Below are 25,571 nucleotides of genomic sequence, written 5' to 3'. Positions count from 1 at the left end.
TTCAAAAATTGGAAATAAATAAAAATTCCAAGAATTTATATTCCTGATGGTTATGCTGATGGTCTTGTAAATTGTATATTTAATCAAAGACACTCAAATGTCTTTTTTTTAACTATTGAAGAGCTATTTAAATGTCAACATTAAGTGATTCCCTCCCAAATAGTGCTGTTTATACATTACTTCCCCTAATAGACCATAATGATTCATAAGGAGGCATTTCTCGCCTCTAAATTGTAGGCCTATTGAAATATAAATTAAGATGATAAATAATTTGACCTTACCTGAGAGTACTAAGTATTTACATGTGTCAAATACGAAATTACCCTGAACATCATGGTCCCTAAAAAGGCAGCCTTCCTCTCCCGGGTGAATTCACTAAATGAAACGGGTTTATAAATTTCTCTTAGAGTGTGGAAGAGAGAGAGGAGAACACACAAAAGAACGGGCCCGGGGACCCGGCCGTCCCCGCCCTCCAGCTTTCCCATGAGGCCCGGGGGGCCGCGGAACCCACTCCCCGGCGGGGAGAGGCGGGTGCAGACCGCCCCCGCGCGCTTCCCGCGCTCCCCTCTCCCCCTCCTTCCGCGACGCCGCAGGAGTTTCAAAACATGGAGTTTCCACAGGAACTTTGCCAGGCCGAGCTCGCAGCCCTCCCGGGCTCCCGCAGCGGGATTCGCCGAGTCGGCGGCGCCGCGCGGCCTCCCCGCCCCCCACGCCCTCCGGGGAGTCGCTGACCCGGCGGCCTCGGGCAGCTCCGCAAAACCGCTCGGTGGCTGTAGAACCTGGGGAGGCGCGGGGGCTCCGGGGCTCCGCACCCCCGCCGACCCCGTACCCCCGCCGACCCCGTCCGGGCCCCGGAGGGTGGCAGCCTGGCGCCCTCCGCGGGGCCGGCGCCGAGTCCGTCCGCCGGCTCTGTTTGCTTGGCTCCGCCGCCCGGGGCCGGGGCCGAGGAGCGGAGGTCGCCGGCCATGGCGAGCGAGGCTGGGTACCTGGCCGCCCGCTCTGGAGTTTTGTTTTGAAGCCCGGCGTGGGGGAGGGGCAGCACCTCGTCAAGGAGAAATTTCCTGTTCGCAAGACTCCGCTTGCAGAGTTTCTGTCCTGCCCTTGACCTGACAAGTGGATCTCGGCTGCGCGGGTCCCCGAGAGTCGAGCCAGCCGCGCCAGGAGTGCGCGGGGGTGGGGGTGGGGGCACCCGCGCCGAGGACCGGGGAGCCCGGCTGAGCGGGGCCGACGCCTGCCCTCCCGGTTCCCGGGCGCACCCGGGAGCGCAGAGCCGAGCGGTGACTAATCTGCGGCTCCGGGCCTCTTGGCGCGCAGCCCGGGTTCGCCTCCCGCCCCCTCGTCTCTCCTCCTCCCCGCCGCCCTCCCAGCCCAGCAGCGCAGCGCTCCGCCGAGCGAATCGTGCGGGCCAGGGCCGCCGCCGCCGCCGCGTTCCCGGGAGTGTGGGAAGCGGGTCGAGGCGGGTGGCTCGGGAGCCGTCTCCAGTCGGCCTCCTTCGACCCGGGACCGAATGTGCATGTGTTACCTTCCCCTTAGGCACTTTGATCAGCGTTTTCTCCTCGCAGCCGAGGAGCCAGAGCGAACCGGGGCTTTTAACCCCCTGCGTGCCGGCTCCACCGTGGGCTGAGGGAAGAGGGTGCCGCAGGGAGATTGGTCGATACAGGGTGCGATCAGTTTGGTTTAGCAAGCCTGAGCCAGGAGGAGCCCGGCCGGATCCGAGGAGCTTGCCCAAGCGCGGGAGGCTCTCCTGTGGAGAGCAGGCCGCTGAGGCCCGAGGCGACTCGTTAATGTTCAAGCTCTCCCAGGGGCAGCGCCGTAACTCGACCTGCCTGGCCAGGCAAGGTGCGGGCTTGAAAGGCCCGGCGGGCGGAGGCTTCTGGAGGGGCCCGGGAGGCCATGGCGGGACCCGCCTTCACGCACCCGGTTCGTTGGCGCGTGGGTGGCTCCTAACCCCGGTGGAGGCTTTGCGCTCGCCTCGCGGACTCGGCTCTGGCCGCCGCTCCCTCCCCTGGTCCAGGCCTCGCTTGGGAGTTAATGATTGATTTACTGGCTCCGCGCGGCCGGCGCCCTCCCAGCTATTTGTCCAAGGTGAGGAGTTGCTGGCGAGCAGCGCAGTAGGCCAAGAGAGCGGGGGTCGCCGGGGAAGGGAAGCCACGCTGCCGACGGGAAGGAGAGGCCACTAGATTAGCTCCCACTTGGCGGCTCTAGCTGTGTCGGGGCAAACCCTCAGGAAGCCGGGCCCGGGCGAAGGGAGCATTGGGAAGCTCCACATGTAAATGGGTTGGCAGCTGGCGATTAGGCCGCCCGATTTTATGAGTCATAATGGGCCTCCCGCCTGGCCCTCAACCTGCTCGCTGTGGATCCGGCGCGCTTGGGGCCCAAGTGGTGGACCATTCCGGCCGCGCAGAGGGACATGCTTCTGGGGGCCCAGGCCGCCGAAGGAGTTGAGAAGGACTTTCTCTCCTTTCTTGTAGAAGGCAACACAAACACCCTAAATCAAACCGCTCCGACAACCGAAGGCTCCACACAGACACATCAATAAGGATTTCGCCTCCCGCGTATGAACGCACAGAAACACTTGTCCTATTTTTATGCAAATGACACCACACAAATAGATCTCTCAGGCCCGGGAGAGGGGCGGGAGGAGGAGGGGCGCAGCCACCCCAGCCAGGGGGCTGTGAGAGGGGAGGGGCGCCAAACCCGCACCCCAGGGCCCACGCCGGCTCGGGCGCAGCGGGGCTGGCACTGGTCAGGCGGCCCGCCCCGCGGGCAGTGGCTCCCTGCCAGCGCCGCCAAGTCGGCCGCGTCCCCAGGCTGCCTGCAGAGGCGGATTAGGGAAGGAGCGAAGCGAGCCTGTGACTAATCGCGGGGCCTCGGACCGGAGCACCAAGGCCATGTGCGACTGACAGGACCGACACTAGCAGAGGACACGGCGACGCCTCGCTTAATTGCAGGCTTAAAAAATTGCCGCCTGAGCAGCTCTGGCGCGGAGAGCCACGGCTTGCGCGTCGAGCTAGGGAGCGCGCGCGCTTGGGTGGGGGCGGGGGTTCCTGCTCTCTCGCTCCAAGGTTGGAACGTTTGGCGTCTCCTGGACCGAGGGACCTGGCCCTTGCGTCCCCCACTCTGCTGGGTCGCCCCGCCCCGCGTGCCGACCAAGTGTGGCTGAGCCCGCCAGGAGAGTACGATCCAGCCTCCAGGGCTAGGTTTCTGACCCGACCCTTTCCCTCTAAAGCCGACGTTTCCCCGCTTTCGCCCTAGATCCTATACGGGAGGGGGCTGTGCAGTTGGGGGTGACAGATTCCAACAAATCCTAAAAATAAAAACCACACGCACGAAAGAAACACTTTCTCTTCCCTCCCCTTCCTTCTTCACCGACTGATACAAAGCCCCGAATGACCAAAGGGAAAGAGGTAAGTCGGGGCTGCAGGGAGCGAGGTCATCGAGTGCCAAAACCTCGGGGCTCACAGACACGCACTCTGGGTTCTTCACCCCTGGTCACAGTCTCTGTGGCCCAGACCTTCCTGGAGCACTGGGGCCTCTCGGGGGCGAAGGGAGAAGCGTCGGGAGGCCGGCGGCTCTGTGTTGGGGAGGGGGAGTGGGAGGGAGCGGAGAACCCAGCGAGAGAAGTTTCCACCACGCTCTGGCCGGCTGCTGCCAAAATCCCCGGACCCCTCCCCGCCTGCACCGCCTTCCGTTGCCACCACAAGTTTGGTTTAACGAGAGCTCGGGACAAAAGCAAACGTTTTCTATAGACCCCGAAAACAAAGGGGAAAGAGACGCGCGGGGCCGCGGAGAAGCGGCTGCTAGCGTAATGGTGCCAGGCCGAAAGCAGAGCATTAGAACTGCAAAAGCCGCGCGGGCGGGAGGAAGTGCGAGGCGGGAGGCGGGAGCGCGGGGAGGGCGGGAGGCGGGAGCGCGGGGAGGGCGGGAGGCGGGAGCGCGGGCGGGGGAGGGGCGCTGCGCCATGTTTCCGTGTCACCCGCCGAGTCGCCGGCGCTGGGCTCGGCCGCCGGCTCCCGCCTGCCTCCGTAACAGCAGAAAGCGTGCGATTAGCAGCCAGACAGGAGGGGACTCCGGGCCCGCGGGGCCGCCGCACACGCCGCCCGCGGCCCGAGCCCGCGCCCCCCCGCCCGCAGGGTAATCATCCTCCTCGCTGCAGCGCTGTGTGCACTCTCATTAGAGCAGGGAGGCTTTTCTCTGTGCACTCGCTCGGCTCCCGCTGGCAAAACAACGCCTTCCCCGGCCGGGCCCTGGGCCAGGAGAGTCGGGGAGGGTGGGACGGAGGTGGGGGGTGGGTGAGGCAGGGCAAGCCTTGCAGGTCAGCTCCGCCGCCCGATCTCCTTCGGACACGGAGGAGACGGGGAGCGTCCATTGGCCCTTCCCTAGGTGGAGTGGCAAAGTCCGAGCCCCGCAGCCGACCCTACGTCCCTACGTGGAGCGGGGCGGGTGGAGTACCGGTGCCGCCATGACCTACTCCTGTCCCCCGCCGGAGGCTAGAGTAGGGCTGAGGGGGAGATGAGTGTGTCTGGTTTGGAGAGCGGGGGCGGACACAGGGAAGGCTCCCAAAACAGGTTTTGCCCCATCTGTTTTATGAACGACCTCTTCAGGCCAGAAGCCGGATCCCAGGGGTGGCGGCCCTTCGACCTTCGAAAAGAGACCCAGGCCCCCAGCAGGCCCTCTGGCTTCGCGCTCTGTCGCCTGCAGTGGGTGGGAGATGGGGGTGGCCGAGGCTTGGCTGCTCCTGGCCCTGAGCTTCGGAGCCCTATTTTCTTCTCCGCGATCTCTGCACACAACAGTAGGCAGCCTCTCACAGCAGCACGCGCCCAGCTGCAGGGCCTGGGAGCAGGTGTTCCTGCCCGGCCGGAGTGGCGGCTCCGCGCCCCTCCCGTCCCAGCTGCGGAGCTGCGAGCGGTGCGGGGGGGCGTGCTTATGGTGGTAGCAGAGGGACAGGGACATCTCATCGGACCGCAGGAAGGGTCCTCCCGGCTTACACCGGGATACCGCAGGGCCCGGGTGGTCGCCTGGGGCGAGGAGGGATCAGGGGTGACGCGCGGCCAGCCCTCGTCTGGAACAGCCCTGGGGCCAGCGGAGGCCGCTCGGGGCGGCGCGAGGGCTTCCGGTCCCCGTGACTGCGGCGGCGGCGGCGGGGCGGCCGCGAGGAGCACCCTCCCCTGGCTGCTGCCGCCGCGCGGCTCTCGGAACGGCGCCCCAGGAGCCTCTCTGCGTCTGGCAGCGCCGCTTTCGGCTTGCGCTGGGATGGGGGCCGCAGGGTGGTCTCGGCCCAGCCCCCACGGGGAGGGGCGGGGAGGCGGGGTCCGCAGACCCCGCGGGAACGGCCGCGCGCCTCCCAGCCCCCCCTCCTCGCCGCCGCCGCCGCTGCTGCTGATATGGCGGGCACGTGAAGCGCAGCTCGGCGCCCCGGCGCCAGCCAGGGAGCGGCCTGCCCCGCCGACTCAGCTTACCCGCGGGCCCAGGAACGCGGAACCGAGCCTGGCCGGGCCCCGCGGAGCCCGCACCTCCGCCCCCAGCTCGCTGCGGCCCCGCACCCCCTCCCCGCCTGAGCCCGGCCTTGGGGCCGCGCCAGGCGGCTCGCCCGAGGGGAACTCGGGCTGACTAATGGGACGCGTGTGGGCCTTACGTGAGGCCCGGCTGTCAGCGGATGCCCGCTTGCTCGGAGCTTAGACCGCGGCCAAGCTTTTCGGGGAAGGGCGAGAGGAGGGGTTTCCCCGCTGGGCGGTTTCGGCTCCCCAGGGACAATCCGGCCGCGGCAGGCCCCAACCTTTGGATCTTGCAGCCTGGCCTGGAGACGGTAGACTTGGCATGTGCCGGACGCCACGGTGCCGACCCGGTCGGGGGCAGGGGGTGGGAGCCTCGGGGTTGTGGGCTGGGGGTGGGCAGAGGCTAGGTCAGCTTGGTCTGGGGCGCCCGCCTTGAGGTTTGCATTCTGGGGCTAGCCACTGGGCCGGGGGGAATTTGCAGGGCGCTCTGAGGTCGTGGAGTCTGATACCAAAACCTTCTTCGACAAAGTCTTCCGGAAACCCCTTCGCGAAATTCCTGTGAGGAAAGAAGGATTTCTAAAACTCCCCGAGGGTCCGGTTCGGCTGGGAGCTTTCGGGTTCTAGGGAGTGTGATTTCCTTTCTCTCCCTTTATAGGGGCCTATAAATATCAGAAGAGTTTCTTCTTATTTCGCATTAACAACCACTTCATGTTGACATAGTTATATGACCCTCCCAAGTATAACTACCTGTTTAGTTTGAAGGCACTGAGTGCGATGGCGAAACACAAACATCGACCAGTAACTAAGAGAAGGAAAACCCAGCCGCGAGCTTGGGTTGGATACAGGATAAATCCTCATCACGCATCCCTGGTTTTATTCAACCTAATTGCACTAGTAATCCTGCCCCCCGCGAGAAAGCCTGAAATCCTGCAGTCGAGGTGCGACTTTTCCTGGGGAGCCCCGCCAATGGGGGGTGGGTTGTCAGTGGAGGGGAGGTGGGTTTTAAATGTCACTTCCAAATGAAAATCTTTCTTTCTTTCTTTTCTTTTTCTCTTTTTCTTTTTTGATCCAGTTTTCGAAAAGAGCATTTTTGCGAGATAAGAAGTGACCGATCAAAATCGCTAAGGGGAGGTTGTAAGCAGCCGCTTTGCCCCAGCTTAGCGTTATCTTATCTCTCACACTTGCATGGCGGAAAAAAAAATTGGCTTATCTTTATCCCCACCCCCTTCTCGCCTTAATTGCTAAAAAACACTAGTGTGTTAAACCGGGAGGAAGGAGGTCTCTGGAGTGTCAGTGGAAAAGGAAGATTCAAAAATGTGGGCTCCCGGGGGAAGCAAGGGTGGCAGAATTTATTCTTTCCCCCAGGCCTTTCTGGTACAACACAGGGTGTAGTCCAGGGTGGAAGGCTGGGTGGTTCTTTTTTTTAATTATTATTTTAAGAACAAAATCTGGGCTTGGCCTTGGGTCGTGTGGCTTCCCCAGGCCTCGCTTTCTGAACTTCTCCCCTCCTTCATCTCTCAAAAGCTGCTGGTGGGTCTGGGTTGAGGCCTCTCACTCTGCCTTCATCCTCCCTCTTCTAGACACATCCTCCTTTTGGGGAGGGGGGGATGCAAGGCTAGGACACATAGCCTGCTGGAAATCATTAAAATATATGCGAGTGTCTGCAAACACACACTTTTAAATCATGGCATTTCCCCTCCACGCTGGTCTATTTAAACTCCAGAGCGAGCTGGATCTCCTCCCTCTCAGTCGTTTGTCTGTGTCACCGACAGGCCGCTAATGGCCGGGCTTCCAGGCGCTGTGCATTATGCATTAGCCTCCTCCCTCCGCCGCACACAGAAGGTTCTGTCAGGCCGCACCACACAAACCACCCTGAGCCCCCCCACCCCACCCCCCGCACTCAGGGCCGGGGGCTGCGCGGCTGCTAACGCGCAGGAAACGCAGGTATGGAGAGGAGGATGAGCACCGAGAGCAGAGTGGTTCGGAAGGTGGAATGGGAGCGGGTGAAATGTGCCGAAGATTACACCGTTTGGAATCCCCAGTCCGTTGTGAGCCCCAAAGCTTTGCTCCTGGCTGCGACCTTCTCGAGGCAACCATCCCGCGCCACTCACCTCTGTGACCGACTTTGTTGGGGGCGGGAGGGCAGAGGTATTTAGAGACAGATCAGCACCGCTTTCCCTTCTGCTGGTCCGTACCCACCTTCCTGCTGCAGGCGAGGGGCTGGCAGAGACTTCTCTACCCCTCCAGTTCGGGAGTGGTACCGCGAAGGGGTTCGGGGTGGTGCGTCTTCGCAGGGACCCGGTGGGAGTGGAGGAGGGAAGCTGGATACAAAATGGCTGGGGCCGGAGGCCGGCACACTGGGTCCGAAGGCGAGTAGTTGGTGGTTCCCCGCCCCCTCTCCCGGCGGTTCCCACTCACTGCCCCCAGCCGGGTAAAATATGCGCAGAAGGCGCCTTGCTAAATAAGCAGCCGAGGCGGGACGTGGCGTCCGGGTTTATCTGCAGGAGCACCCGGCCCAGCGCGGCGGCGTCGAGGGCTCTTAAGCCCTTGCCGAGCGCAAGAGGCGGCCAGCCTCCCAGAAGCCTCCTGTATTATGCCCATTTGGTCGACACCCAACCACCCTGCGGGCCCCCGTAGTGTAGATGCCAGTTCACCCACACGTGCCTGTGTTCGGGGAGCTCAGGGCCTGACCCAAATCGAGCCCAGACCAGAAATTCCAAGATGGTTGCTAGGAACCACGGAGAGGCTGCCCTTAGGGCCTTCCTTCCCCAAACACCCAATAACCCTCCAAAGGCCAGGAAGAAGAAAGAACAGCCATGTTCAGCCTGGCGACCCTTAAGTCCAGCAGTCTTCTGCCCTGGGAGGCAGCTACCTTTAGATGTTTCCAGATGAGTGAAATCCTGGGAGGAGGATGCGCCTCCTGTTGTTACCTCGTTTGAGTTTCACAGGGGAAGCCAGCTGTGCCTTGTGCTTGGAGGATGGGGCAGCGGATGTTTTTTTTAAAGTGCCATTGGATAAGCCCAGAGTTCTTGTACAAAGTTACCAGAAGACTATAAGTGTGGGTGTGTTTTTAAAGAAAGGCTACCTCACATTATGTAAAAATACATTATCTGTACTCATCCGAGTCCCACCTGTTCCAGTACCAAGTGTCATCGCCCTGAGAACAGCCTCCGAGGAGGACCATCGGAAGCCTACACATACGTTATAAGCTTTATGATGTGGATCCTACATATACGTTATAAATAAATCTTGCACACAAGGTTAGAAGGCCAGGGTCCCCCCAAACACAGGATGCCTGGCCTTTCCCCTAGGCCAGGGTGGAGCTGGAGGTGTGTGGGAGAGGCCCTAGCGGGTCTTGCAGAGTCAACCTGCCTTGAGAAGGGCAGCCAGGCTCAAGGCCTGCTCCTAGAAGGGCCAGCTCGATTGCCCAGTTGCAGGGCCTGGTTAGCCTGAGGTCGAGTGGTTTGTTATAATCAGGAGACACTTCCATGGGAAGGGAGATTGGTGGCGGAGGGGCAGCCCCCGCAGCTCCATTCGCAGCACCTCTCATTTCGGCACCTATTTCTTTATTTCTCCGTGGGCTGCACGGCCTCCCCTCCCATGCACTCCCTTGCTCACTCTCTCCTCCTCCTCTGTTTTCATTGAAATCCTCCCCTTGCTGAGTGCTGGGTATAGCAGCCTGACCCCCGGGTCAGCTCCCGAAGGGCTCGTGGGAGGGCAGGAGAGGAGGGGGCAGGAGAAGGGCCAAACCGCCGGCACGCATTGCAGGCCCCGCGGCATCCCCAGCTCCCTGAGCCCCTTCTTGAGTGAGGACACAAGATGGGATTGCCCTTCGACAGCTTTCTGCTTGTTTTCCCCAGAACAATTCGAACTAACCGGGCCAATAGGTGTAATCTCCCCTCCCCCCTCTGCCTTATAGCGCCTCGGGAAAATCCCACATTTTAATTCCCAGTGAGTCACGAATCCCCCCCACCACTCGTGCCTCTTAGGACTCCCTTAATAAGATATTTTTGAAATCCCACGGAGTTGAAAAATGTATCCCTAGGAGATGGAGGAGAAACCCTTTAATCCTACCAGCCTACCGTGGAGGCAAGATCCCTAAAAAAGGTGGGGGAGGATGTTGCAAATTACGTCAAAGGCGAATTTACTGGCCTGTTTGTCTCCAGCATCAAATTTCTCCCCCAGTCAGCCCTCCCCTCGGCCCCTTCGCATTTACAGCACCCCCACCACCCCCGTTCATTTTAACTCTAGGACTTTTTTTTTTCTTTTTCTTTTTCTTTTTTTTTTGAGACGGAATTTCGCTCTTGTTGCCCAGGCTGGAGTGCAACGGCGCGATCTCGGCTCACCGCAACCTCCGCCTCCCGGGTTCAAGCGATTCTCCTGGCTCAGCCTCCCGAATTCTAGGACTTTTAAAGTTAGACAAACAGGCCTTTTTGTCAGCAGCCCCGGGAGGCCGTAAGACTCTGAGAGGCTGCAGGCCCCGAGCTCGGTTCCTGGATTTTCTAAAAGTTCTGGACGTTTACATGCGACTTCGAACTCCGAGAAAAGCCTGTGCCTGGGGGCAGAGTTGGGGAGACGAGGGGAGGGGATAGAAGGTGGCTGGGCGCCGGGCCAGGGCCTCTGCGGTTCGGCCTAACCGAGCCGGAAGAGCCTGGCACGGCTCCACACTGGCCCAGGCCAGTTCTCCCGTCCAGCCTGCAGCAGCAGAGCGGCCTCCTCGCCTGGAACCACGTTCAGAGTTTCCCCACAAATACCCAGCTTCAGCCTTCCCGGTTATTTTTGACTTGTTTTGAATAAAAGGAGTCGCTTCAAAAAGAAATGTTGCCACAACACACAACCAGAGGCCTTTTCTCCAGCTGTGTCTGTAACTCGCATGCGTTCAATCTAATAACTTTTAATGTCTGGTCCTAAAATGTCTTTATAAAAAATAGTTTTACAGCATAATAGTCCAGGTGTCTTTCTGCTTGTTACCGGAGATTAAAAAAATGTGTGGGTTGGCTTGCAGAGATATCCACCCCCAGAAAGACCAGGAAGAAAAAAGCGTGCATTCCATTCTGCAGGCGCTGGTCCTGGAAGCGTTCGCGGCCCAGCCTGGCTGGGCACTGCTCGCGGGGGCACTTGCTCGCCTGTCTTTTGCATCAGTTGTTATAAGCAGCTCTGGAGCATGAAGATTTAATTCTGCCGAAGTTTCGGGTTTCAAACGGTAGAGATGTTTCACTTCTGCTTTGAGAAGGGCTGTTTTTATAACTATGTGCTGAGAACTAAAACAGAATGAATAAAATCGCACCTAATACCAGTCCCACAGTCAGTAGTGAGTCTAATTTTTAAAAGGGAAAATATCTGCTAGCTAGAGCTGATTTTGGCCTTGACCTTGACTTAGTAATCAACTTGAGATGCTTTTGATTATTTTTGGCATGGGGACACTCCAGGATATTTTAAAAACTTTCCGTGTGGATTTACAAGCCACCTCCATTTCAGATTTATGTTTCATGGAGCCTGCACCATCTTGTCCTTAGGCAGAAAGAGACACCCCACCCCCTTCCCAGTATAAAAAGACCCTAGCGGGCAGCCGAATGGGGTCACCTTTGGCCGCGAAGTCCGGGCCCGCAGTCTGGGCGCGGTTAGTCCGGAATACCCCCTCCCCCACTCCTACCCCTTCCCGCCAGCTTCACCAACTAGGGCTTCTCGGCTCGCCCTTGAGGCTTTGCGCTCCGGGGAGGCCGGAACCTCGCTTCTCCGCTTCCCCCTCCCTCCCGCCTGCCCCCGCCCTCCCCCCGCGCCCAGAGCCGCGCCGGGTGCGCTGGAGAAGCTCAATACGTGTCAATTGAATTGAACTGCTGCGGGCGCAGGCTGTACGCCGCCGCCGAGCACCGATCAGCACGACGTTACCGAGTGGAAATTTATGGGGCGAACGGTGTAAGCCAAAAGTTTGCTCCCTGTCAAGGAAAATAAAACGCGGGAGATAATCTCCCAACGCCGGGGCGAGGGGCCTGGGCAGCCCCTCCAACCATCAGAGGTACAGACCGTGAAAATGCTCGAGAACCGGGAGAAATACAGGCGGATCTCCGCTCTCCGACCGCCCCCCACACGCCTCCCGGTGCCTCCACGGGCTGCTCCCCCCTTCCCCCACCTCCAAACAATTCCCACACAATTGAAACGTCCGGGGAACTCGGGCGCGGAGTTCAGGCGGAACGGCCACCGTTGCCTGGGGTGGTGTTTTCAGGTAGCTTTTAACACCGAAATGGGAAAGGGCTCCTCTGGGAGGAAGGGGCAAACTGGGGTGGGGGTGAGCAAGGGAGCGCACAGGCCACGCTCCGCTGGGTCTCGGAGGGGACGAGGCCGGGAGAGCGCAGCGCTGGTGGCAAGAGGCGGCGGCAGCGGCTGCTGCCGCTGGGGTTTGACAGCTTTGGCTGAGCGGAGTGCGAGGCGCTTTATGGTAATTGCGGTCCTCCACTGGCCTTCTGGGTAGCGAGGGGAGTCTCGGCGCGCGGCTGGGAGAGCCGCCCCCGCCGCCCCCATCCCTTCGGCTCTGGCTCTGCCGGCAGCCCTCGCCGCCGCCGCCGCCCAAGTCGGTCTCCGGCTCGCCCAGGACGTGCGCCCGGGTCGGGCGTGCGCAGCCAACTCGGCCCGAGCTGGGGAGGGGAGGCCGGGGGACGAGGAGGGGGGGCGCCACCCAAGTGGTCCAGGGTTCGGATCCAGAGAGGCCAAAACGTGCCGGGCCGTGCATCGATGACGGCCGGGGAAACTCGGGCAAACCTTTCCTGGGGAATCACCCCTCCCGAAACCCCGCCGCGGAGGCGCCGCAGCGGAGGGTGAGCGGAGACTGGCGGAGCTCAAACTTGCGAGAGCTGGAGGCGGCGGCGGGCGGGCGGCTGTCGCCCGAGCGCTGCGCCTGCGGGGGGAGGGGAGGCGGCTGTTGGGAGGGAGGGAGGGCGGGCGGGAGGGAGGACGGGCGGAGGGAGGGGGAGGAGGAAGAGGAGGGAACCAGGGAGGGGGGACGCGTTGGGATCGCGGCGTGCGGCGGCAGACGGAGCCTGGGCTCCCAGCGGCAAGGTGAGGCAGAGCTGCGCTCCTCGCTGAACGCGGGCCGAGCTCGGCGGCTGCGGGGGAGACGCGCAGGAGCCCAGACCGCGACCGAGAGCGGGAGCTAGGCGGGCGGCGGCGGCGGAGGGGGAGCCCGCGAGCCGCCGGGCGGAGAGCCCAAGCCGCGCTGTCGCCGCGCAGGGACGACTTGGCCAACACTCACACACACTCACACACACCCAGCCCGAGCGGGCGCTCGCGGCGAACCGTCAACATGGCGCTGGGGCTCCTGCCCGAGCGCGGGCGGCGGCGGCAGCGCGGGAGCTGCTGAGCTCGGCCAAGCCCAGTCCAGCTGCGGGAGCCCGGAGGATCGCACGGGGCTGTCGCCACCTGCCCGGAGGCCCCGAGCCCGCCCCGCCCCGCCCCCACCCGGCCCAGAGCCCACCCCTCGGCGGGGCCGACCCCGAGGGCAGCCGGCTGCCAGCAGACGGCGAGGGAGTCGAGTGAGCGCGGCGCCGCGAGCGGGCTGCGGGCAGCCGGGGACCGCAAACTTTGCTGCTCGCCGCGCTTCTCCGGCCCGGCTCCTTCTCCGCTCGTTAACGTCGCCAACCCCCCCCACCCCTCATATCTCTCTCCACCCACCCAACCGCCCCCCGCTCCTTCTCGCCGCCTCGAGTCCGCTCGGGGGAAAACTTCAAAGCGCCGGATCGCAGGCTCCCTGCCTACTCCCCCACCGGGGATTTCAGGTCAGTGCCCGGAACACCTTTCCCCCGGGAGACCGCGGACGGGTGGGCGGGCGGGCGCGCTGAGGGCTGCAGTCGGCCCCCTCTCCCGGGGCCCCCGCCCGCAGCGTACCCCGCGAAGCTTTTGCCTCGCGCTTCCCTTTGGCTGCTTGGCTCGCTTTCGTTTTTATTTCATAGCTATGTTATTGAAAATGCAGCCAACCTAAGCGGCCCCGCGTGGGCACCAGGGAGGGAGGGGGCGCGGCTGGGGGCCTGGCGCCTCCCGGTGGGCCAGGAGGAGAGCAGGGAGTTCGCAGAGTGGAAGTTTGCAGCCTGTGTGTGTCTGTGCGCGGGAGCGCGGTCGCCGCTGAGCGCCGCCGCCGCTGAGCGCCGCGAGTCGGGCGGAGGGGGGGGAGGTGGGCTGGAAGCTGGGAAGCTGGGTTCGGCGTTAGCTCGCGAGCAGGAAGGGGAGGGCAGCGGGTTGCCGTCTGCTTTCTTTTTCGACTCGGGAAAGAACTGTAAAAACCCCCAGCCGCCGCCACCGCCGCCTCGTCTCGCCTCTCCGGGGGCCGGTCGTTCCTCCAAGTGGAACGTCGGCGTGTGCGTGCGCGAGGGTGTGTGGCGAGTGCCTCGGGCCGAGCCGAGCTCGACCTGCCGCCGCTGCCGCGCAACTCGGGAGGGGAGTCCCGTTTTTTCTTGGCTTGCCCCAAAGCACGAATCACGTGGATTTAAAAAAAAAAAACTACTAAGAAATCGAGCAGAGCAAGGGGTTCCGACTTGGCCCGCCCGCCAGCCAGGTCAGACGCTTTGTTTTGTAAATGTTCTTTTAAGATTATAATCTGCGATCCCCCTCCCGCTTTCCCTCTCCTCTCCCTCCCCGATGTTCAGCGTAGGTTTTAAGTTATGAGCCCCCAGGGGTGGGTGTAGAATGTGCTTGTGCGGGGGCAGCGTCGTGGAGGGAGGGCGGGGGCGGGCGAGACCCGGGCCCTCCGCTGGGCAATGGGGAGTCTGGTGGGTAGCCCTGATGGGCGTGTGAAAGTCTGCGGCCGGAGGAAGTTGGTCCCACTCGGAGGGCGTGTGGCAAGGAGGCTGCAGGCGAAGAGGAACTTGCGCACCGGGGCAAGATCCTCGGCCAAGGCGGGGAGGGCGAGGCGCCGCGGGGCCCGCGCTCGGAGCCGGCGGGCGGCTGCGCTGCAGAGCCTCCGCCAACTCGGGGGCTCGCGGCGGCGGTGACGAGCGCCTGCTGTTTACGGAGAGAGCCTTGGGGCACCGTGTGTGGAGTAGGGCGGCCGAAGTCACGCGTGGTCCCGGCGGGCTTCCCGCCGCTCGCACGCTCGAGTGGGCACTTCCCGGGGTCCCGGAGACGGACGAGTCTGGCAGCGTGTAGGCCGTGGCCGGGCGAGGCGTAATTTGCTGTTAATGAATCTTTTCCAGAAAGTCCGCGATCTCCAGCTAGAGGCTGTGAGTGCCCGCGCGCCAGGGCGCGCGCCGCCGGCGTCTGGAGGGTGGGGGTGGGGGGAATGGAAGAGCGAAGAAGGAAGGAGGAGGGTTATGTGTATTTAGAAACAAACCTTAAAAAGAAACCAACGCGCTTCAAATAGGTATTCGCACAGCCTCGCTGCGTCTAGACTAGACAGCTCGGGGTTTTAGCTGTGTTTTTCCCCCCTTTTTTCGTTTTGAGAAGACGCTAGAGGAGGGGTAGTGTGGTATTTGGTTGTAGGGGTAGTCTTTTGGAGAAAGATCCTTAAAATGGCCTGGGAGTAAAGACTAGGAGGAAATGGCCCACCCCAGAAGGTGGTGGGTGGTGAGTGCAGACAGACTTGGGTATTTCTGGCCATCTGACACTTCCTGTGGCACTGGAAACGGACACCGCGGGCCGAAATCAATCCTTACGAAGTGTTGGGTTCGGTTTTGCCAACAGAATTGCTTGCGTGGAAGGCATTTTAATTGTCAGCCTCAAAGATTCCTGTACGTGGACACTTAGGGAATACGCTCGTTCCTCGACCCTGCCCACTCCACTCTCGACCTGTTATCTGGTGTGGGTTTTGCAATGTTGGTTTTCGTGTTTATTTTGGGCACGGTTTCAGCGCGTAGAGCGGAGTGGGGCGGGGGGGAAGGCGATGATTAATATGCCATCCAGGTTTAATCCGAGGCTGGCCTTCAGTGTGCGGGTATACACCGCCACGCACACCAATTGCCTTGGGGTGTTTAGGGGAGCGCGCGGGTTTTGGGCAGCAGGCGCCCGGTCGGCAAGTCGCGGCTGGGGCTCGGCTGGCCCCAGCGCTGTCCTTTGAGGCGCTGTCACCAGTAGGTGACTGAGAGTTAATTAGGAAGTGTTCTCCGGATCAATGGGCTGCACAGCTCATTAGCGATTCTCTCCAGCCCTTTGCAGGGCCGTCCTGGCCTCCGCCTCCCACACAGGCCGGGGCCTCGCTGTCCAGGCTGCGGGGAGCGCCGCTGGGAAGTGGGGAGGGGCCGGTAGCGAGGGACGGCGGGGAAGCGAGTGTAACTTCGCGGGGCGGCGCGTTGCGTGCGGCGCCTCGAGGCCCGCGCAGCCCGCTCTTTCTTCCTGCCCGCGGTCGCCTCCACTGTGTCTTTAACTCGCTCCCGCTCGCGTCGCTGCCTGGCTGCTCCTCCCCGCCTCCCGCGCCTATCTCTTGTTCTCTAAGCACGACGCCTGTGCTCCCCGCCCAGTTTAGGATTAGACAAGATAAAAATAGGACTGCCCAGCGCGCGGAGCTGTGACTGTGCCCCGGCAGCCGGGCTGGTGGGAGCGCGGGGGGCCGGAGCTGGAGAGGACCCGTGGTGCGCTCGGAGCGGCCAGTGCCTGTGGGCCCCCTACCCCCACCCCGCAGGCGCCGTCACGCTCCCCGGGTTCTGTCCGCCGTGAACCGTGCGGGCCGGGGGACCTGGGCAGGGTCTCCGCGCTCTCGCGGGTGTTGTTGGTGTGCCGGTGATAGATCGGTCTAGACAGGCATGCAGGCTCCCTCCCGGCTGAAGGACTGGAGGGGGGGAGGCGCGGAGACGGCAGCAGACTCCGTGAGCTGCGAGTGAGCGAGCTAGCCTCCGGGCCCAGCGAGCTGGGTGGAGGGAAGGCCGTGGGGGTTTCTCTTAACCCTTTAAAGGCCGTGGTGGGGTAGTGTAATAGGGAAAGGGGGGCAAAGAGCCTAGTGGAAATTCCTGGAGGCAGAGTAGCTCGCAGTGGGGAGGAGCTGTGAGTCTGGGCCTAGGGTTTTCCTTTCTCTTATGTGTGCACGGTCACATCTTGGTGCATCGGGCTCGATTCTTCCACAAACCAAACGCAGCTGCTAGATGATCTAGTTTGACCAGGTAGTTCTCAGTCGGGGAGCTGTGAACACACACAATGAACACCCTCACTTTAAAAACTGAGTTTGGAAGACAGACGTAGACTCAATGTTCCCAAAGAGAATTCATGCGGGTGTTCAAGGACGGGAAGGTCTGCACATAGCTGTAGTCGGGTGGGGCCTCTGACTATGACTGCTGCAGACCAAGGACCTGAGCCTGAAATGCCCCGCCAGCATGTACAGGTATGCACTGAAGAGAGCAAAGCGGTCTTTGAGTTGTCTCTATATAAATAGACATACTTTTAACCAGGAACTTGTGAGGAGTTAGATATGTGCAAGGAGACAGCCTCCAAAGAGGAGCTGGACACTGATGTGTTGTGAGATCCATCATTTGTGTGTGTATATATATGGCTAATATTAAATTGGTCTAAAATTTTAATACACCTCTGCAGACATTTATCTAGTTCTTTCTTCAGCTTGAAATGGGCGGATGGGTTACCCTATACATAAATAACTCATTACTAACATTCCAGTCTCCTTCTCCCTCCTCTTCCTTTCTTTAAGAGTTTGTGATCTTAAGGGATCCTCTGTTTACATTTAAACTGCAAACCCATATTGGTCTGGCCTGGGAAAGAGCCACATTATAGGCAAAGCAAAAAGAATGGAAGTAGTAGGAATGCTCAGATTAAGATGTGCGCTTGAATGACATGTGCTGAGACAAATCAAGACACTTGGGCTCCGTTGCCCAAATGGAACAAGAGATACATAAGAGATAAAGAACTGGCCAAGGGGAATGTAAACATGGGTATGCAAATACAGAGATGTATAGCGATATTCTGAGAGAAAAATCCCAGACTTTGTTGAGCTGGAAACTGGGGCAGAATTTCTGTAAGTGCGTTCCAGAGACAATAGCCCATTTAAAGGTGTGAAGAGGGTCACTTGGAAACACAAAAAGCATTCATATGCATACATCCATGCTTAGATACACAGGCTGAATGACAAACACTCCTCAATGCCTGACGAAGACTTTCCTGCCGAGTGAGTGAGACCGACTTGGGTACAGAAGAGTGGGCCACATAACCACATTCACACACTTATTCACAGGGAAATAATGTGTCTTTGGCTTGAAGGAAACTAAGGGCCACGCTAGCAGCCTAAAGGATGGATGGTGTGCAGTGAACTAGGATTATCTCTGGTTATAGTTTCTTTCCCTTCTAGGGGTGAGGTGGAGTGGGCAGCGGGTTGGTGATGAGCAGGTAGGAGCCTTTCTGAAGAGATTTTGAGTTCCTGACCTTGAGTGGCTGGATCGTGTAGCCACAAGAGGGGTAGCTTTCCACTTTGTGGTCAGTAGGAATGGCTGTTGCACTGCTGGGGTCCAATTTGCTAAGGTGGAGCAGGGCCTCAGTGGGCTGGGAAGAACAGGAAGAAGTGCGGCCTCTGGGAGGAATAAAAGGGAGGTATGCTTTCTTTCTTTTCTTTTTTTTTTTCTCTGGAGGAGACCGTGGCGGGGACAGCCTGTGTTGGGTGGATTAGCAGGCGCCTCGGTGACCCCAGACGCGCACGTAAACTCCGGCTAGGGTATGGCTTGCCCGCGGCGTCGATTTGCTGCGGTCCCTCTTTGTCTAAGCCCAGCCGGGAATTCCAGCTTTTATTGGGAAGACCGCACTTGGGTGGGGCCCGCGCCGGGCCGAGTGGGGCAGGGTCCGGTCGCGCTGGGCGGGAGGCTTGGAGCCCGCAGGACGTTCCCCGGAGCTGCGGGCAGCCCTGGCAATGCCACCCCGGTGGTTTCCTCGAGGACACCGGGCCCGGCGGACCCGGAGAGGCGCGGCGGGGCGGAGAACTTCCTGGGTCCATCTCGGCCGCCCCGCCCCACCCTTCTCCCTCCGGCCCGAGGCCGAAAGGAGCTCACAAGGCCCTTTGTTAGGCCCCGAGGTCACACTCGTGCCCCGGGGGCCGCCGATGGGTGGGAGAAAGCAGTGCTGCGGGTCAAGAGGAGCCTCCTTATTGCCTCGGTGCCCCAGCCCATCTTCTGGATCGGGCCCGGTGGGGGCCTCGCCCAGAGCTGGGTGGGGAGGCCTGGGCCGGCCCTGACCCGCCCCGGCTTCTTTGCCAGTGTTTATGGCCGACGGGATTCCGTCTGTTTGCAAAACCGGACGCGCTGCTGAGGCCTAGGTGGTAGAGCCAGGAGAAGCCGCCGGGGCGGGAGTAAATGGTCTCCCCCCAGCCGCCCTGGTGGTAGCCGAGCCGCGTTCGTCGCGCGCACTTGGCCGGGGGCGTCCACTGGTCTCCAGCCCTACCCGACGGCTTTCTCTGGTTGCCCTCAACGTGTTCATCAGGAAGGGATATCTTACTTTTTGTTGGGTGGAGTTCATTAACGATGCCTTTCTGCGATATTTCTGTAGAAGGCTCCCTTTTGGGGCGCAAGCTCACCTCCATGTGTTTACAATCGAGGGTCTCAGAAACGGGGGTCCTCACTCCGTCATTGTTTTAGAGCTGTGTCTCCCACAGCCGGCACCCACGGGCTCGGCTCTCCATGATTAGAGAAGCGGGGAAGTCCACTCGGAGAAGATCCTGACAGCATAAAAAATAATTTGTGATCTAAAAGACAGTTTCCAGTATAATCTCATTATGCACCACAGACTCCCGATGTTATTTTGTGGAAGGCGGACAATGATCAATTTACATTGACCCGGGGCTGGGCGAGCTTTTAGATGGTAATTGCCATATTGATTTGCATGCAAAAAGGAGACCTGCTAAAATTAAAGACCGGAAGCTAAATTAAACTAAATTTATTGTCTAGGTGCAAACCAGGGGAACTGTTGGGGGATGGGATTGACTCAGGTCAGGGTGCCAGGGGCAGAGCAGGTGAGAAGCCCTGGAGCTTCGGAAGGTCACAACTTTGGAAGCGATCTTTGCCCTTGTGATTTCATGTGGGGAGGGGGAATGTGTTTAGGAAAAAAGTTATAAAAAGACAATTTTGCATTGAAGTCACTAGGATCTTTCAATGCTAATAGGAACTTAGAGGGAGAGGAGAGGTTTATAGGGTTATAGGGGTCTTCCAGCACCATTTCCGGCGTCCCCCCTCCATTTCTATTGTTCTGCCTGGCCAGACGCTCGCAGTCGTGCTAGGGACACCAAAAACCTCTTGCATTTGAAGAGTTAAAAAATAAATAAAAGCAGCCCGTCCCCCCCTTCCCGCCTTGCTCTCTCTCCCCTCCCCCTTCCCGGAGCGTTAGACTTTTCGGAGAGAGCGCACCGCGGGCAGGCCAGGACCGTTGGCGCTGTAGGGAGTTCCTCTCCGGACGCTGCGGTTCCAGGCTTGGCTGGACGGCGATCGCTTCGGGAAGCCGCCCTCTCCAGGTGGCCACAGTAGGCGGGGGTGGGGTGGGGTGGAGCAAGGCGTCTGCCCTGGCCGCCGTCTAGCGGTGCCCGGGACTGGGGGGGAATCGCCTCCCCGGAGGGGTTAGGAGGGCCAGCCCCGCCCCGCCCCTCCCCGAACTGGGTGGGGGCCGGGGAGGACTGGAAACCCTGCCCGTTCGCCAAAGCCGGAAAGTTTAAAAAAGAGAAAGAACGCCACTTGAAGAGGGCTGGCCTGCAGCCAGGGGTGGCCGGCCTGCGGGGGCGTGCTCGGCTGGCTAGCGGGGTGAGCGCCCCGGCGCCGCCGTCTCCCCTCCGTCCCTCCCGCCGCCGAGGCCCCTGCACACTCGGTCGCACTGCGGAGCCATTTCGCACATCCGGAGCTTCAGCATCTGGAGGAGTAACCAGTCCAGGGCCGGGAAGCCCGAGTGTCCGGTACCCCTGCCTGTACCCATCGAGCCGAGCCGGAGGTGGCTTTGGCAGGCTCTGCGGGTGTAGGTAGTTCCCGGAGCATCTGAAAGCCTGGGGCAGACCCGGAAATTGGGGATAGGGTGGGGAGGGGATGTTGGGCCCTGAGGTTTGCTGCCGGCCGCTACTGTAAAGAAAGGTTGGGGAAAGGACAAGATAGCCTATCCCCCGGCTTGCGCTTTTGTGGGGGACTCTGGGTGGCCCAATAGAACATCTTGCTGGCGTCTTCCATCTTAATTCCCTCTCCCACACTACTTTGTTCCCTGGGGTTTTTCCTTTAAATCCTAGGAAAGGTAGATGGAGGAGCTCCCTCCAAAGGGCTTTTGCTCTATCTAGATAATTTGATTTATTGCTTTATGTGGCGAAACTGGGGTGGCAAGCCTAGCTCCTAGTACCAGTAGTCAGCACTTTTCCCAGAGACCTGAAAGGAGTCGACCCACCTACCCCTGACTATTCTGGGGTACTGGAGGAAGGGAAAGGGGAGGCTTGTTGAGAGCATTGGCCTTACACCAGGGTATAACAGTGTAGGGAGATTTGTAGGATGTAGGGGGAAATGGTGAAAGACTTTGAGTGGACCAGGAGATGACTTAGATACAGGAGAAACTGGGTTCATGGCTCACTGTAGGCCAAGTAACATAGGTGTTAAACACTCTTTGCCTCGTTCTTGGGTACATAAGGCCCAAGGAAGCTTTTCAGAGGAGACAGTATGTGAAAATCAGGATTTCAAATGGCACAATTAGACCAATAATTGGCTCCTCTCCGCAACTCCAGGACTGAGTTTGACCGTGGCCCATTTTTTACTAGCTGTGTGACCTTGGGGGCAAGTTATTTATGGCCTTTGAGCCCCAGTAAGTTTTTTCATTTGTAAGACTGGGAATAATTATCCACCTTTAGGATCTAAATAGAATGCTTGGCACATAGTAGGCCCCAAGGATGAATAATTGCTTTGAATGACTTGTCATGTTCCTATAGGTTGCTCCTCCATTCCCTGCTGCCCCTGAGACCCCCTGAGACTTGCTAGGCCTGTGTCCTGGGACCCAAGGATGCAGATTAAATCTCCCCTACGAGGGTATTCTAGGTCCACCTTCCTGGGTTCCCCTTTCCCTTTGTTACCGTAGTTTGCATTCTGCCTTTTAAAGGATTCCATATGAAAAGACTTGCTTCTCCCCTCCACCCCCAAGTGGGATCATTATATGGTTAGGAACTCATTTCAGAACCGTCATCTAGGTACCCTTCGGCAAGGCTTCCTGGCATTATTTCAGGGGGGAACCACGGTGCCTAGAGGGGCAAGACCTGGTTGGAAGAGGTGAGAGGGGGTGGCCTGGTGCAGAGGCCAGAGGTGCTGTGGTTTGTTTGATAGGGATTAAGTCCGGATGTTACGAGGGCTCAATGTGGTTTTCAATAAAGTCTGCCAGGGATTGCTTCTTTTATATCGATATGTATTTAAAAAAATTACTAGCATGAGAAGAAAACCAGACCTGTATGGATCCAGGCTGGTAGTAAGCTACTGTGATCAGGTTTCCTACTCGACTCCCAGAGGGGAAGTCAGTGTTTGATTGAAGCTACACTTGGTTCTTGACTCTCAGGGGATGCCTGCTCTGAAACAGGAGCCCTCCCTCCCTTTCTCTCCTCCTCTCCCCCTCCTCCTCCCTCTTTTTCCCTTCTTCCCCTAAAAGCCTTTGTGCTGAAAGAGCTTCGGTAGGCACGAATCCCTGGTCCCTCTCTAAAGAATGCCTTACAGCCTTTGCTGACATTGTTTTGTGAACAGTGGGTTTTACCAGGCCAGCAGTTTCCCCCCGATTTTAGCGCACGATTTTAAAGGTAGTGTATGGACAAGATGCGCCTTACTGCAGTGATTGCCTCAGTGTGTAGCCTGGGCTGGGGCTTGGAATCTAGAGACGCCTTAACCTTTGCCCTAGGGGCCCTCCTGGAGGGGGGGGTGAAGGTGGGGAGCTCGAGGACTGATTGTTTTCGAGGATCTGTTTGTTTTCTCCAGCCACCGAGGCTGAAGGTGGAGTTGGGCAAGTCTGAGTGTATGTTCCAGCTTTGGGTCTGATTTTAAACTTGGTTTAATTGGAGAAACTCCTAGGCATTTAACAGTTCTGTACAAATGCAAACTTGAAATAGCTCGAGGCCTACGTCATTTAGGAAAGAATAAATGAAGTACAGAAATGTCCAAACTATGTAAATCCTAGCGTTGTCTGCCCTCCCATAAACACATGACAAGTGCCAAGGCATTTCCAGTCAAAACACCCGTGGAAGCAGCAGCCTCCATCCTTTGTATTTATTATTTTATTAACAGCATTTTACACAGCATTTAACAAGCACAGCGTGCCTGCTTTGCACCAGGACTCTAAGCAGGCGAAAGGGTGGAAAATGGATGGAGGTGGGGGAGGAGTGGTTGCTAGAGGACATCAACTAGAGAAATCTCATCAGATGGGTAGGGAAAGCAGCACCGGGGGTTTATTTCTACTGGCCACAAGGAAGACAGACATAGTGCTTTGGAGGAAGAAATCCTCTCTCCCATCCCAGGAGGAAAGTTGTACAGCTGTGATATGTCTGGTCTCAGCTTTGATTCCAGAGGGTAAAACAGGGTATGTTTCATGATACTCTGCCCATCGGTTATTGGTGATTTTCAAAGAATAAGTATTTGTCTGCTATCGTTATTCTGTATCCTGGCGGAAAGTTTATAACGAAAAGTAATGCTTTCTTAAGTCATAAAATGAGCCTTGTATGCTTATTTAATTAAAATCTATTTAAGGACCGATTAGGCGTGTAATTTGCACTAATAATGACGATTATGGAAATGTTCAACTTAACCAAAAATCATAAAGGAGACATTTTGATCAGTGGGGCGGCCAGTAAGTATTCAGTGAGTTGGGCAATTTCCGAAAGACAGGAGGCATTCCGCTGAGGGCTGCAGAAAGCACAGACCTGTCTGGCCTCTGTGACATGGCATGGAGAGGGGCAGACCTCCCTGTCCCGGCCCCGGCCCCAGCCCGGCCAGACCCCACTTTGCTGAGCATGGAAACCAACCCTGCGAGTCTCCACAACCTTTATTCTCGTGATGCTTCCTCGAGCTTCCAGAAGGAGTAAACTCTCGGAGAGGGCTGATGAGCCACACGGAAATCTCTGCGAAATGGCGGTGCTCTTTTGCTTTAACAAACAGCGCTGACAAACGCATGCTTCCTTGGCTAGCCTTGGCTGGATCCCGGAGGGGTAGGGGGAGAAGGGGTCCCTTGTTCCGGAGAAACCTGCCAGCTGCTGGGCTTGGTGTGAAGGCAGCAAAGGCAGACACAATGCTGCTGTTGTTGGTTTGATCTCTAACTGTGGATTGTTAGTCTGGCTTTAACTATGTGGTAAGGGGGGAATGTGAAGGCTGTTTACAGCGAGTGCAAATAATGTGACAGCTGTTGGCGCGCGAGCAGCGCTGCGCCTCCTCAGCACTTACACAAAGCGCGCACTATGCAGGCCCATGGACGAGCTGCAGAGGTGGCGGCCAGTTTCTGGCCAGCGCATCCCCAGATGAGAGAAAGCTCCACGGCACACCCGCCCTCCATCCCCAACACACATCTTTATGACTTCCCAGGATTGGGGTGGGGTGCAGGATGGTTTGTATGTTGTGGTTTAGGGAACTTGTGGTGAGGCAGAGGTGGCGGGAGAAGGCCCACGGGGCCGTGAGTGTCACTGTGTTGGTGGGGTTTGGCCAGGATCCGTTGAACTGGGTCCTCAGCTGTTTATGACAGAGTTTTTAAGATTTGTGAAAATAACTTTCAGCCCTAAGTAAGCTTGTTGGAAAGAATGTGTTATTAACTGAAAGCTTTCTGGAAATTGCAGAGGCTCTGAAGGCCGTTGTTCCCCTCTGAAATGGCCCTGTTATTCAGACAAGTTAGAGACAGGCGGGTGCTGTGTTCTGTGCACTCGACACTGTTTCCAGCTTGGAAATGCAAGTGTGCAGGTTCAGTACCCTAAGGGGGGTGTATTTTGGGGGGAAGGGAGGACAGATTGGCTTTTGATTACCCACATCCCTTAACCTTTTCTTCCAAGCCTTCCCGTTTTCAAGAGCACATTTGCCTTCAACTGCAGCACGCAAAGGTGCCGTCCTGAAGCCTGCCCACAGCACCACCTACTCCGACTTCATCAACTAGATGCCCACAGCAACAGGCTTTCTTTGAGTTCCTGGTACCCCGCCAGGCCCTGCAGAGAGGCGCCAGGGTGGGAGGGAGAGCAGTTGGTGGTGGCAGTTACCCACTAGGCCAGTCCTGGAGGTTCATGGCTGGCCCAAGCAGGTGGACTTAGGATGGCCAAGAATGTGGACCTGCCTCTGGACCGTCCTGGGGCAAGCTGGGTGTAAAAATTCACTCATCTCCCCCATGAGTCCCAAGGTTGAAGCCTTCCAAGCCCTGGCACCTGCCTGGTCCTCCCTGGGTTTTGGAAGATCATTTAGGGCTGACTTTGGTCTCTGGGTGTACAGCCTACAGGATATCTGCAAATCTAGTTCATTCTCTCCTGTCCCCCCCACCCTCAGCACCTCCCCTCCCTAAGTCTACTCTCTAAGTTTTAACATGGACTTCTACATCTAGTTGGGTTTCCGATGGGGAGCTGGGAGATGCTTCTGGAGTGAGACATGAACTTCGGTGCCAGTTCTATAAATTGGTCTCTTTTTATGACGTGTGCCATTTTCTGTAGGAATGTTGCTTGCAAAACGAGTTTCGCCTTGGAGGAAAGGCGGAAAGATAAACAAGCCTGCAACGCCAAAACACTGGCAGTCTTTCCCTCCTTCCAGCTCTCTTAAAGCAGCCGGGCTGTATTTCCAGGATTAGACTTGTGCATGTGAGGAGGGACTCGCGTTGGCTTTTTTTCCCCCAAGCAAATGCAAATTAGAGAAAAATAATTTTCTTTCAACGATATGCAATGTATTAGTCACTTGTTATCGTGCTCCGAGGCAGGCCTCATTTGCGCGTCTGCCAGCTCGCTCACATCTGCTCAGCGCTGTTCGGGGCATTTTAACCTTGGCGGTGTCGTGTCTAGTCCCATGGATCAAGAAGGAGTAATTAAGCCCTGAACAGCTACAAAAATTCATGGGCCCCCATCTATACCACAGTTGTTCCATGGCTTTGTTTTGGGTGCTCTGAGTTCCATGACTGAGTAGCAGACATGGGATTCCTATTGTTCCTTGTAAAGAAAGTGGGTGCCCCTCT

At 58.5% G+C, this 25,571-nt stretch overlaps 2 protein-coding genes across 19 annotated transcripts in view; both read left to right on the top strand.

Annotated features, from left to right (window-relative positions):
• Positions 1-25,571, top strand: part of BCOR (BCL6 corepressor) — a 126,020-nt gene that overhangs the window by 66,829 nt on the left and 33,620 nt on the right. For 2 of the 18 annotated variants that reach the window (XM_016943436.2, XM_016943430.2), the window contains exon 1: positions 12,521-13,264. The exons of 5 other annotated variants lie outside the window; for them this stretch is intronic. The gene's annotated coding sequence lies outside the window, so the exon portion shown is untranslated. Of the gene's footprint in view, positions 1-11,987; positions 12,308-12,463; positions 13,265-13,818; positions 14,038-25,571 lie in introns of those variants that run through there. 11 more of the 18 variants (XM_063804332.1, XM_063804328.1, XM_063804331.1 and 8 more) reach the window with 11 other exon arrangements.
• On the top strand, positions 3,992-8,749 carry LOC107972755 (actin nucleation-promoting factor WAS). Its single transcript, XM_016947537.4, has one exon. It carries the CDS (start codon positions 4,513-4,515, stop codon positions 5,608-5,610), a length of 1,098 nt encoding a protein of 365 aa, XP_016803026.1. The 5' UTR covers positions 3,992-4,512; the 3' UTR covers positions 5,611-8,749.

This window comes from Pan troglodytes, chromosome X (assembly GCF_028858775.2).
Source record: "Pan troglodytes isolate AG18354 chromosome X, NHGRI_mPanTro3-v2.0_pri, whole genome shotgun sequence".
NCBI classification, from domain to species: domain Eukaryota; kingdom Metazoa; phylum Chordata; class Mammalia; order Primates; family Hominidae; genus Pan; species Pan troglodytes.
Note: the sequence above shows the minus strand (reverse complement) of the source record. Positions and strands in the feature narration are given on the sequence as shown.

Coding starts and splice junctions, on each gene's coding strand:
- LOC107972755 (XM_016947537.4), top strand. CDS start 4,513: ATGAGTGTGTCTGGTTTGGAGAGCGGGGGCGGACACAGGGAAGGCTCC.